At 47.6% G+C, this 13514-nt stretch overlaps 1 protein-coding gene across 1 annotated transcript in view; it reads right to left on the bottom strand.

Moving 5' to 3' along the window:
• The window catches only part of CACNA2D4 (calcium voltage-gated channel auxiliary subunit alpha2delta 4), a 164304-nt gene that overhangs the window by 25418 nt on the left and 125372 nt on the right, over positions 1–13514 (bottom strand). Inside the window, 3 exon segments of the mRNA XM_030549257.1 lie at positions 683–745; positions 2017–2061; positions 6275–6336. Of these exon segments, the coding sequence (XP_030405117.1) occupies positions 683–745; positions 2017–2061; positions 6275–6336 (170 nt within the window).

Below are 13514 nucleotides of genomic sequence, written 5' to 3'. Positions count from 1 at the left end.
TTGTTGAGCTTAATTATACTGTGGCTGCTCTTACTCAATGATTCATCTAGAGTCATTTCTTCAACCAACTCCCAGAGACAGAATATCAACATTCTGTATTGTCTAGTACCCTTCCATCTGAGGGTCCCAATTCACTTCACAGGCACTAATGCATTCATTAATGAAGGCTCCCCATGCCCCCGAGGGGAGGGGAAGGTAAGTATTGCTATCCTCATTTTATAGATGCAGAAACTGAGGCACTAGAGTGACTTGCTCAAGGCCATATACCAAATCAGTCCCACACCTGTGAACAGAACTAAGGTCTCCTGACTCACAGCCCTAAGCTGTGACCTCCAGACCCCACTCACTTACCAGTGCTGGGGGAGGGTTCCAGCAGATTGGATGAAACACAGTGAAGCCTCTCAGCTGAGTCCTGATGTCTCCATCTCCTCCCATCGGCCCTAGGTCCTCCTCCCCAACAGTTGTTTGATCTGATGCTTGGAAGGACAAGTGACAAAATGGGGCCTGTTCTGTGTATCCAAACTCTCTCTCCTTTGTTCATAACAGTTGTAGGGAGGACACTGTGCTGAATGCTTTATTTGGCTGTGGTAGGTCCCTGATCCTGGGTCTGCATATTGAATAACTGGAGGCTGATGCAACTGAACTCTCCCCTCTATTACATAAGCAGGTCTGAGCCTCTTACCTCTGTAGGTCCCTTGGAAATGAATATAAACCCATTATTATCAATGAGGAAGCAGTTCAGATTCTGCAGAGATATAAGGGAAAGGAAGTGAAATTACAGATGGCACTTTGGTTATGGTTGGTTGTTTATTGTTACTAGTATAACAGGGGAGGTAGTATAGCCTAGTGGACAGGGCATTATCCTGGGGCTCAGGATACCTGGATCCTATTCCCAGCTCTGCCACTAGCCTGATGTGTGACCCTGGGCAAATCACTTCCTCTCTCTGTCTTCATTTCCCCTCCCACCCTGTGTCCGCTTTGCTTATAGTATTTAAAGTGTAGTCTCTGCCCCAAAGAGTCTGCCGTTTACTATGTCTGTGTGGGCTATTACTGTAATATAAACAATATTTAAGAAAACACTACACACTGTCAGAAAAGGAAGGGAGTTCAGATAGCACTCTTCTTAATAGAATAGTAATAATACTTTGCATTTATCCAGTGCTTTCCACCTGCAGATGTTAAAGTGCTTTACAAACAGTAGTGAGTTAACCCTTGTTACGATCTCCATTTCACAGATGGAGAAACAGAGCACAAAGACTAAATAATTCTCCTATGGTCACATAGTGAGTCAGTGGCAGAATGAAGAACAGAATCTGGGACTCCTGACAACCAGTTCTTCTGCTGTAAGCACTAGAGATGATCCTGCCTCCATCTAGATTTTTTTTTTCCAAGAGAAAAAGATTCCAGATTCTCCAGAGGCAAAAATATCTGGGGTAAGGGTGAGAGAACCCTGGTCAAGATCTACCATTTCATGGGCAATCCTGATGGTCTATATTTTGCAGTTTATCCTATTGTCTCAGACTGAGGAAGAGATCAGGATCCAGAAGAGACCCTCTCTGAGCATGAAAAGAGGATTCTTCTCTGATCCCACTGCTGACAGGACAGGACATTCTCTCCAGAACACAGCTGGACTCCAATGGTATAGCAGCCAGTGGAAACCTCGGATGGCATGAACATAGGGAGAATGGAAAACATGAGGGGCTTCTCTAACAGGCATTCTCCTCAGTAGCCACTAGAATCTACTGGCCAAATCAGAGAGGAGATCAATGCACTCTGAGCCCCACATGCTGTACCATGGTGATTTCCCCTGACCCAGACAAGCTCCCTGCAGGACTTGGTGCTAGGTCAAGCCCTACACTGAATGTTTGGCTCTGGTTGTGGTCCTGCTGAGCACCTCTTGTAAGGTGTTGAGCACCCTTGACTCCCACTGATTTCAGTGGGAGCAGGCCCTCAGCCAATGACCTCCTCACCCCATAATCCTCACAGAGACCATTTAACGAACTCAATGAAACTTACATCATCCTGACAGCTCAGCGGACACGCGCCATCCACGCCACTGCACTGGAAAGGAACAGGAGAAATTAAATGATGACAGTATCTCCAATACATCTGTTAGTCTATAAGGTGCCACAGGACTCTTTGCTGCTTTTACAGATCCAGACTAACACGGCTCCCCCTCTGATAGTGTCTATCTCGTTAGCCTCAAGGGGATGGACATCAGACAAAGGATCTACATCTTTCAGTTGGGTACAGGTCAACGACTTAGTTACCATTTTGAAATAGACTGTCTAAGCAGCACACACTTAACGCCTGCCAAGGATGCCAGTAATGGTTCTGCCCTCTACCCACAGTCTAATTCCTCAAAATAAACAGTATTGTCTCCACTGAATATTACACGTAAGCCTGGTTCTGCCTCCTTATCCATTGTGAGCAGGACCTAAGGCAACTTCTAGTGTGCTGTAGCGGGGTCCGCCTGGGCAGTTAATGTGTGGCAGGCTAGAGCACTGTATATTCACAGCCTAGCTTGCCATGCGCTGACTGCATAGCAAGCCCTCAGTGCAAGGATGGCAGACTCAATCCCTCCAGTATTAATAACAAAAATAATTATAAATTGGAGAGAAAATGTAGGGTTCATTTTCATATCTCAAAACATCCTGTCCAAAATAAAGGCATTACATTTTAGGGATGCATTATTCTCAGGCAGTGTTTTTTATCCAGACAACTAATGACACAACAGAATGCGAATGTGCTCCAGTAGCCTCAGGCACCATCCATTTGTTTCATTCAAGGATCTACTGATACCAGAGTTGACGTGTGTCACGCCATTGAACTGGCTAGGACAGGAGGAGTTAAACAGTGAGTAACAAAAGCCTTCAAGTGCTTATTCATTTCATAACTGTTCCATGTGTGTCTGTCTCTTTCTGTTATTTTCCTTGGGGGCAGGGGAGGGAAAGCTGATGCAGTGTTGCCAATTTCTCTACGCGAGTCCCCTTCCTTCTATGGCTTTCCTGAGGTGGGGAAGAATAAATGACAAAGATGACAGGCCTTGCCTACTCTGGATCCGCTGCTGATTATTTTAAAACTGCAATAAATTCTATAAAAAAAAATAAACCCCTCTTCGTCTGCTCTTCCTGGCTGTCTCTGAACAGCTGTGGGTAAATTGGCCTCTCAAACCACAGCAAAACTGTTAGTGGTGTTTCTCATCTCGAGTTCTGCAATACAGAGTGCTATTTCCATGGAGCTACCCTGTGTCCTGTAAGCATATTTCAAAGGATGATCAAAGAATTTTCAGTTTGTTTCCGGCTCCATGGCTTTGTGCCGTTGCCACAACTACATCGGCTCTTCACATCTTGATAATGGTTTAATAGACGATGACATTACCTGGTCCACTGTTATGATGTGACGGTGCAAATGTTGCCTTGTCATGATGGGATTATTTCATCCCCACATGACATATATATACAAAAAAGTGGCAGCCCTAGATGTCACTCTAGATTTGCTCTGGTTTGTGCAGCTGAGAAATATGGTCGTAATAAACCCAAGAGTATTACCCATAGGGATGGATATTTACAAACCAAAGTGAAGTCAATTGAGTTAACCAAGGGACAGTTTGGGCCCATTGTGTCTCTTGGCTCATTGTGTCTTTTAGCTCAGGGGTTGAAGTGATCTCTCAGAACTACCAGCTCTGCCATCGCCCAGCAATGGAATTTCATTAGACTGTAACAACATTTCAGGAGTGTGAGAGTTTGTGTAAATCAGATACAGGTACAAGCTGCAAATATCTGGATCTAGATTTCAGACACCTCAAGGTTAAGGCTGTTCAGACCTGAGGGTTTAGTTCAGCCTAGATAAAGTCAGGAGCCACTTGCAAAATTCAAGTCCAGATTCATGTTCAGATTTCAAGCCACTCCTGCAAAGTAAAGGTCCCGAATGTTGGTTTGCTCCTAGCTCTAGTTTAAATCTATTTATAATGTTGTTGTGCCTGTCGATGAGGGCAGCAGGGAAGAGTTTTCTAATAATGTACAAATGGAAAAGTGGATAGTCTTCCAAGGGGAAGTTTGAATGTATCAATTAGGATTGTACCATCCAGTCAGTGGCCAGCTGGGGACTGGCCCAGAGAAGAGTGATGCAGCAGAATCTGACCAAACCCAAGAGTTCAGGTGAGAATCCCTAACAAACCCAGAAGAATTATTTTCAACCTGAAAGGCAGGGCTGCCCAGAGAGGGGAGGAAGTGGGGCAATTTGTCCTGGGCCCTGCAGGGGCCCCATGAGCCCTGGCCCGGTGGTGGTCCATGTCTTCGGCAGTGGGGGGCGGCTCAGTGCTGCTGAAGACGTGGAGTGACTGAAGGGCCCCCGGCCACCGAAATGCTGCCGAAGTCCCGGACCGCCACCGGGTGAGTACAAGCACCGCAGCTCCCCCACTTTGCCCCAGACCCCCTGAATCTTCTGGGTGGCCCTGCTGAAAGGCTACAACACCCATTCCCAATTCATGTTCCCCTCTACATGCTTACATTGCAGCATTTGGACTGATTCTCATCTTGGCATAGGTGTGAATCTGGAAGAACTCTCTTAAAGCCTTTGGAATGACTCTGGGTTTGCAGCAGTGGGAGTGAGATTAGAATCACCTTTGTTCATTCTGCTCGAAAAAGAGCAGGAAATTTACGTGAGAAAACCACAGGGATGGGGATAATTGAATGTGTGCTCCCCATTTATTTTGGGACTGCTGCTTCAAACATTTCTGCATCACTACTTCCCAAGGGACCAATCCACGTCAGGCTCTGTGGTTTCTTGGGTGGGTCTCTGAATCACTGCAACCCAGTCTACTTTAAGGTTTGCCAAAGACACTTTGTTACTGCAAAGAAAAACACAAGCTAAGTGGGCTTAGACTGTCGCCAGCTACTAGAGGCAAGGGACAGCATGTATCATACAATGACATATAAAATACACGTGACAAACAAAGCATCATACAACACAGGCAGGGATACAGTGGGGAACTCTGAGAGATCTCTCTGTCCTGAGCTCCTGTCTACTTACATCAGTGTCATTGGGCTGGGTGGGAGTATGTGGAGCAGTGCAGTATGCAGGAGAGATGTGGAGAGAAAAAACAAAATGTTCATTAGTGATTCCTTATTGAACTGCTAGCTAGTGCCAGTAAGTCAGGCAAACTCTTCTTTCATATGAGTAAGTGTTAGAAACAGGGCTTCATCCCTGACCCAGGAGCCACCCTTCAGCTTCTTTAGTCTTTCTTCCCAGGCTCATTTCACCCCGGGAATGAATGTATGTTAATATGTGTTTACTTCCTGGGGCCATGTCCCCCAGAAGGTTCTTGCACAACCTCCTTTCAATAACCCCCCTTGATAAACCTCCAACGAGCTCCTGTTCACTCTGTGGGAATCTCCTTATTGCCAGGTATCCTGTTAGACATATATGCAGGGCACCTCAGTCTCCAGCCTGCCGAGAGCCCTCCCTCTGCCACCAATGGCAATAAAAATCCTTTCCCATTCCCCTCAGGCTCTCCAGTCATAGAGATAAGTTTCCTGAGCTCAAACCAGAATAATTCTAACCTGGTATCAGTTCCCTCTGTGGGCACCAGGCAGACATTTCATTCTTTGCATCTTCAGTTCGATGAGACTCCTCCCCACAATGTGCTGCCCATATTCCCTAATATTTTGAGAGTGCCCCTTGCTGGTAACAAAAAGGCATTTCCATTCTCCTCCTTATCATACCCAGGAAATGCTCTAGTTATTCCCATTCTCTCACTCTGATTAGACTGTCTGAACCAGCACAGCCTTGCAAATTTCTCCTGGCCTGCTAGCTTGGAGCAAGTCGTCTTTTTTTTATTTTTATTTTTTATTTTGACAGGCTAGTAGGATTTCATCATCATCATCAACATCATCGCTGAGATCAGGATAGTAAAGGAGGGCAGGGAGATTTTGTGCCCCAAATTACAGCTTTCTATGATGGTTCCGAAAGCCTGAATGAATGCAAACATATTTCCACAATTGTGTCAGCTGCAGGAGCGTTAATGCTGGGCCAGGATTCTGACATTGTTAATGCAGCATTCCTAGAACAGACTTGCGGTTCATGCAGCATTAGAGCCGTCAAAGGATTAGAGAAACGTGTAACTTAAAACTAATCTACCACATAAATCTGTTTAACACAAATTTCACAAAAGCCTTCATGGAACTGCCACCAGAAATCAACGTGCATAGCATGGGACAAGCAAAAGGAAGGTGGTGAAATCGTATCTCCACAGAATTACTGCCATCCCTACCTGCTGCGTAGCCATCCAAAACTTGCGTTGGAGTAATTCCAGCTTAATTTGCACGCCCACAGCTATGGGGAAACAAAAGTGGGGAGGGAGGGCAGGGGGGTGAGAGAAAAATAGCTGCAAGTTAGGAAAGGAAAAAAAAATTACATGAAACAGGACAAAATTGCACTTGCAGCCTGGTTCCAAGTGTAAATGACGAACTGAAAGGTAAGCATTGAGTCAGACAGTCAAGTGAGAGTCAGAGGTTTAACAGGCTGGGAGAAAAGGAGGTGTCAATTGCTGTATTGAAATATCGACACCTCCCTCCCACTAAACACTACAGAGCTACAAACAGATTAAAAAAAGGCTTTTATCTTGGGCTGTCAGATATATTTTCAGGCCAGGGTGGACTGTTAGACTCATCTAGGCTGATCTCTTGCGTATAACACACTTTGGGTTTGGCTACACTTGCAGGTGTGCAGCACTGGAGTTACAGCTGTCTTCATGCAGCTGTGCAGGGAAAGCGCTGCAGTGTGGCCACATTTGCAGCATTTGCAGTGGTGTTGGGAGTGGTGCATTATAGGTAGCTATCCCACAGAGCACCTCGTCCCATTTTAGCGCCGTGGGTTGTGGGAAGGGGGTGGGTCATTCTGCTTCCTGTCCCAATGCCCCATGATGCACGCTTCACATCCCAGCAATCCCTGTTTTTTCGTCCACGTTTGGTGCCATCTTGACTCTCTCTCAAAGGTTTCTGTGCAGCGCGGTTTCTGTGGGAAATGGAGCCCGAACTGCTGAGGAGTATGCTGACGAGTCTCGCCAGCACATCACATTTGGCAGTTGAGCTATTCCTTAAGATTCAAAGTGATGAGGAGTCCGACGATGATAGCAAGTTGCCTGACGTGTATGACGCTAAATTGCTTCTGGCATTCACGGAAATGCTCAGCACCATGGAACGCCGCTTTTGGGCTCGGGGAAACAAGCACTGAGTGGTGAGATCACATCGTCATGGAAATCTGGGATGACGAGCAGTGGCTGCAGAACTTTCGGATGAGAAAAGCCACTTTCATGGGACTGTCTGAGGAGCTTGCCCCCACCCTGCGGTGCAAGGACACGAGATTAAGTGCTGCCCTGCCGGTGGCTATTGCAATCTGGAAGCTGGCAACTCCAGACAGCTACCGATCGGTTGGGAACTGGTTTGGAGTGGGAAAGTCGACCATTGGAATCGTGTTGATGCAAGTTTGCAGGGCCATTAATCGCATCCTGCTAAGAAGAACCATGACTCTGGGGAACGTGCAGGACATTGTGGATGGCTTTGCATAAATGGGTTTCCCTAACTGTGGCGGGGCGATAGATGGGACGCATGTTCCTATTCTGGCACCACCCCACCTAGCATCTGAGTATGTTAGTCGGAAGGGGTATTTCTCTATGGTTCTTCAGGCGCTTGTGGATCACCGTGGGCATTTCATTGACATTAACACAGGCTGGCCTGGAAAGGTGCATGTTGCATACATCTTTCGGAACACTGACCTGTTCAGGAAACTGCAGGCAGGGACTTTTTCCCCAGACCGGAAGATCACAGTAGGGGACGTCGAAATGCCCATTGTGATCCTTGGAGACCCTGCTTACCCGTTAATGCTTTGGCTCATGAAACTGTATACAGGGAAGATTGACAGGAGTAAGGACCGGTTCAACTACAGGCTGAGCCGGCGCTGAATGGCTGTGGAGTGTGCTTTTGGCCGTTTAATGGGGCGCTGGTGATCTCTGTATGGGAAGCTAGACTTGGGGGAAAGCAGCATCCCCATGGTTATATCCGCATGCTGTACCCTCCATAATATTTGTGAAGGGAAGGGTGAAAGATTCAGTCAGGCATGGACCTCTGAGGTTCAACGCCTGGAAGCTGAATTTGCACAGCCAGAGAGCAGGGCTACTAGAGAGGCCCAGCACAGGGCTACAAGGATTAGGGATGCCTTGAGGGAGGAATTTGAGGCTGAAAACCAACAGTAATGTTTGGTGCCTTGCACAGGAGTGAAGTGCAGTGGTTACAATGTTAGTAGGAATCTGTGTTTCCTAAGTTGATTTGTAGTGCCTGTTTCTTTCCTGGGCTAAGGTATCTTTGACTTTCTGCAAGAATAAAGACTGTTTTCAAAGCCAAGAATTCATTTATTGAAAAGAAAATAACTTTATTGACGCACACAACATTTTGGGAACCTAGAAGGGCAGGGGGGTGGGGTGGGGAACTGTACAGTCACAGGTTTGAATATGTCCTGTCTGGAGTGCTGTGCAATGACTGCTGCACTTCAGGATGCCTATACTGCATGGTGATGGGGGTTGAGTGCAGAGGGTAAGGGTCGTAGTTCTCAGGGCTGGTTGGTGAACGTACAGGTGTTGGAGGCAGCTGGTGGTGGTAAGAACTTGGATGCTAGGGAAGGGGATTTTGAGCTGACATTGGGGCACAAGGGAAAGAGCTTTTGGACGGGGCGGGGGCGGCGCGGTAGTGCTCTGCCTGCATGGCTACGAGTGCCTGGATAGAGTCCTCTTGGCGTGCCAGGATGCTTATCAGCTGCTTTGTGCTTTTCTTCCTGACCGCTGCGTTTTTCTGGCGGATCCTGCTTTCCCTTTCCCTCCAGTCCTGCACTTTTTGATTCTCTGTGGCAGAGTGATCCATAACTGCTTGCAGCAGGTTGTCTTTGCTTTTCCGCGGCTTCTTCCCGAAGTTTTGAAGTCTTTGAGCTGTTGATAACACAGGCAGCCAATATCTCAAGGTTGCTTGTGGAAAGGCAAAAAAGGCAACACTTAACAGAGGCAGCATTCTTTATATCTCAGACAGTTATCCCCACACAGTGAAGGAGTAACATTCTTCACAATAGCATAATTTTCCCATACCAAAGAGAGCGCACATAACCCACAGGAGCCCCAAAATGGTGAGTAAGGGAGACTGATTGTTTCTGGGCTGTACTGGGGTTTCTGTGCGTTGGGGAAAGCAAACAGCTGCAGGGGGCACCTACACTGAACACTTTCCCAACATTTTCCACAGGAGTTGATCGTGGAAGATATCTCGCTGCTGCAGGTCACCTGGGAAGAGCGGGAGGGTCTTCTACAGCAATGCGGATTCCGCTCTGGCCCCTATGCAGCTTGCCTGTGTCTTGCAATGGTCCCCCCCACCCCTCGCGGCACAGTGGCGCGGACGCATTAGCCTGACTGAGACAAGGACCACAGTGGCTCTCCCAATAAACTTGGCAAGCGCATTGCCCACGCTCTGGCTGAAACTTTTGAAGAGATTACTGAGGCCGATTACCGCGATGTGATAGATCACATCAATGCGCTATTCCACATCTAGGCATGCATGCATGCAGCCCGAACCCTGCCTCCTCTCCCGAAAAATTTGCATCCTGAAAATAAAAGCCGCTTACCGGGAACCCGCTCCTCTGTTTGTCCTTCACCAAGTACTGGCTGCTGCGACTGGCTACCTTCCTCCTGGCTTGAGAAGAGCTCCTAGCTGCATGCCTCCAGGGACTCCGGGGTGTCTCCCCCCGCCCCAGTACCCTCAATCTCGGTTTCCTCCTCCCGCTCCTCCTCCTCCGCTCCCCGCTCTGAAGTGTCCATCGTGGTCCTCGGATTGGCGGTGGGGTCACCCCCAAGTATCGCGTCCAGCTCTTTGTAAAAATGGCAGGTTGTGAGGGCAGCACCGGAGTGGTGGTTTCCCTCGCGGGCTTTGAAATAGGCACTCCGCAGCTCCTTCACTTTAATCCTGCACTGCACCGCATCCCGGTCATGGCCCCTTTCCAGCATGGCCCTTGATACCTGCCCAAAGTTATCATAATTCCTATGGCTGGAGCGCAGCTGTGACTGCACAGCTTCCTCCCCCGAAACACTGATGAGGTCCAGCAACTCGCCATTGCTCCATGCTGGGGCTTATTTGGCGTGTGGAGGCATGGTCACCTGGAAAGCTTCACTGATTGCACTCCATACCTGGCTGAGCAAACAGGAAGGGGATTTTTAAAATTCCCGGGGCATTTAAAGGGCGGGTCACCTGAGGCCAGGGCAGTAGAGTTCAAACTGATGAGCAGAGTGGCTGAGCAGGCATTCTGGGATACCTTGGAATACCTCTGGAGGCCAATAACAGTGCTTTGGTGGCCACAGTGGCGGAGCAGCGCTGCATCACCAGCGCTGCAGTCGTTATTCCCCAGGCCGAGGTGGAGTACAGCCAGAGTTGTAGCCAGGGAGATACAGCGCTGTATGTGCCTTGCAAGTGTGGCCGGTGAGTGAGTTGCAGCACTGTAAAGCCACCACCAATGCTGCAACTCTCCAGTGTAGCCAAGCCCTTTGACTCAGAAAGGTAGGCCAGTGTCAGGAGTGGGTTTCAAGCCTCCACCTCCAGGTAGACTGCAACCTGAATGCAGCAATAAAGAAAACATTTACACCACAAATTAAAGCGTAATTGTGGGCATGGTAGGGAAGATGTGGCAGCATGGATTTCAGCATGGGCTAGCAACCCAAGAAGGTACCCGGGTTTGTACTGTGGCGGTGAACCTGCACTGAAGCCTGTGTTGCTGTGTGTTCAATGCTATTGTTATCCAGGCTAGGTGGATTAAATAGCTTACAAATACACTCTAATCTGTGGTGTAGATGTGAATATAGCCCATTCTTGATCAACAAAAACAGTTGCAAAATCCACACAGAAATATAACACTTGTCAGTAGAAAAGGGGAGATTTTAAACTCACTGACTGCTCTTCCCAGCTGAGTACATCTTCCCCTAGGCCAAAGGGTATTCTTTAATCAGTCTTGCCCTGATTTTGTACCTCAACCCCTTCCACACACGGTCACATCCCCAGGATCATGCCCTCTGTAGAAGCAAGAAGTATGCAGTGTCTCTCTGTAGGATGTAGGAATGCCCCTAGCTGTACATACAAATGCAGTAACAAAGATTAACGGGCAAGTGTCAACCCACAGAATCGACCGGCCAAATTAAAGGGGCCTGCAAGAAATCCAGCCTCAAGAAGGATCTTAAAATATGATGATAAAGAATAAAGAGAGAGAGTCAGAGAGGAAAGCATGAGAGGGAGAGATGGAGGGTCTGGTCCCCTCCAGATTTACACCAGTGTAAGTGAGAGGAGAATCAGGCCTGGTGAGTTTTTAGTCTATATTGTGCAACTTTGTGTGGCTGCTTTTAAGTTAACTCTTTGATTTGATGTTGTAATTCAGCTGGGAAGGAATAAAAACCAGAGTGTGCAATAGGAATTATGCTACGTGCACAAAGAACATGGCAGCTGGCATCATGGCCATGGTATATCATCTCTACTTGTAATGCCCTGGTGTCAGTGTCCTTCCTGTCACATCCTTACTGCTGGTACATCTTACAAGATCCCACTTCACTAGAAGGTTTTTAATCCAGAGCTTCCTATTGTAGAATGAATCTGACTGCTGTGAAATGGGGAAAGGAATTATTTTCTACAGTTGCCTAAAGCCCAGAGTACACAACCTGACAAGACATAAGATTCATCTGGATCTAAGTCTCTGAATATAAGGAAAGAAGAAAGAACAGGGCTGAGTTCAGCCCTCGTGTGGTTACATTGACTTCAGCTGTGTTACCCCAGGGGTGAATTGGGCTCAGTAGCCTCAAAGACCAATCTATGTTGGAGTGTGATAGAGTGTAAATGATGTTGTTGATGTTGAGTCCATCTAGAAGATGGGCTGATTTTGTACATAGCTTTGAATAAATTCCTTGTTATCCTTTAAAACCATCTCCAGCAAGAGTCAGTCCTCCTTATCAGAGCCGATCACATCAACGGGAGTGAACATTACCAAGGACATGCAGATTTTACAAGATGGAGGAGGAGTTGGTACCAGGACAACTAACCTTGGAACACAGGGAGTTATTGAGAAGCTCATGTTTTTGCCAAGAGGGACCTAAGGCCTAGAAATGTTGTTCAAAGGAAATTAAAACCTTTGTCATGAACCCTTTCCTCCTTAGCCTGTAGGGTGCAAATAACTTCCACTGCAGAGTTACGTGTGTCATGAGGGGAAATAGGGCTCCCGAGTTTGTACTGGTGCTTTCTGGCCCTCCTGGGCTACTCAGTAGCTAGCCCTCTCCTTTCCACGTAGCCTGCAGCTATGGTTCTCCTTTCTGGGAAGCCTGTCAGCTATCTTTCTCCTTTGCATGAGGCCATTGCCACCGTGTGAAGCCACCTCTCTCCTTTGCATGTAGCTTGGCAGTTAGCCCTCTGCTTTCTAGCCCAGCAGTGAGTCCTCTTTCCTTGTAGTGGCCTCCTGGTGATGTGACCCAGCAGCCATCCCCTCCTACCCCATGGGGCTCACACCCACTCTTCTTTCCATGCATTCCTGCAGCCAGAAGAGGTAAGAAGGTGTAATTTCAAGCAATGTAGGGTCTACTTTAACTTGCACTGTGGTTTGTCTCTTTCTGGCTGGTGTCCACTCAGGGGAACAGGAGTAGAGAAACCTGTCCCCTTCTTGTGTCTTGTCTGCTGACTGGAACCCCCTGCCCTTGTCTATGTGGGGAATGGTGGCGGTTTTCAGTGGGGACTACATTAGCCTCCTCTGCATTCATGTTGAGCCTGGGAGTTTAAGAAAAAAGAGGCAAGGGACAGTCTCTCAGGCTATGTCTATACTTGGGTGTGATTCCCAGCTCATGTAGACATACTTTTGCTAGCTCACATACTCAAAATAATAGTGTACCCATGATAGTGACAGCATGGGCTAACCGCTGCATCCAAATCTGCCCGAACCTCAGGGATTAATATTCAGGGTGGGCTAAGCCCATGCCACCGCAGTCCGTGCTATCCTGGCTACACTACCATTGAGCTAGTGCTAGTATGTAGATGTAGTGTAAGGGGCAGTAAGCAGTAGGGGCCTGGCTGTCCTGCAGGCTGGCCATGCTTTGGAAGGGAGTGGGAGGAAGGAGGAAGGCAGAGACACAGATTCAGGAGATGAGTCAGGAGCTTAGATGAGAGGAAGGAAAAGCTGGTGATAAAAAGTCACGGCATGTGCCAAAGAATAGCTAATAGCTACCCGAGATCCTTCTTTGCTCCAGCACAAGATCTGCGTTCCACTCTGCTGTGAAATTCGGGGTGGCTGTGGAGTACAGCATAGCAACAACCATAAAGTCTTAGAGGTGACCATGAATAATGGTATTATTTCTACTGACATCCCAATAACTCGAGCAACTGTAGTTTCCCTGTGGTAGAATAAAGTATGTGAAGGGAGACAACATAACACATTGAATAGTCAGATACTGATGTGCTATT

Source organism: Gopherus evgoodei, chromosome 1, assembly GCF_007399415.2.
Source record: "Gopherus evgoodei ecotype Sinaloan lineage chromosome 1, rGopEvg1_v1.p, whole genome shotgun sequence".
NCBI classification, from domain to species: Eukaryota; Metazoa; Chordata; order Testudines; family Testudinidae; genus Gopherus; species Gopherus evgoodei.
Note: the sequence above shows the minus strand (reverse complement) of the source record. Positions and strands in the feature narration are given on the sequence as shown.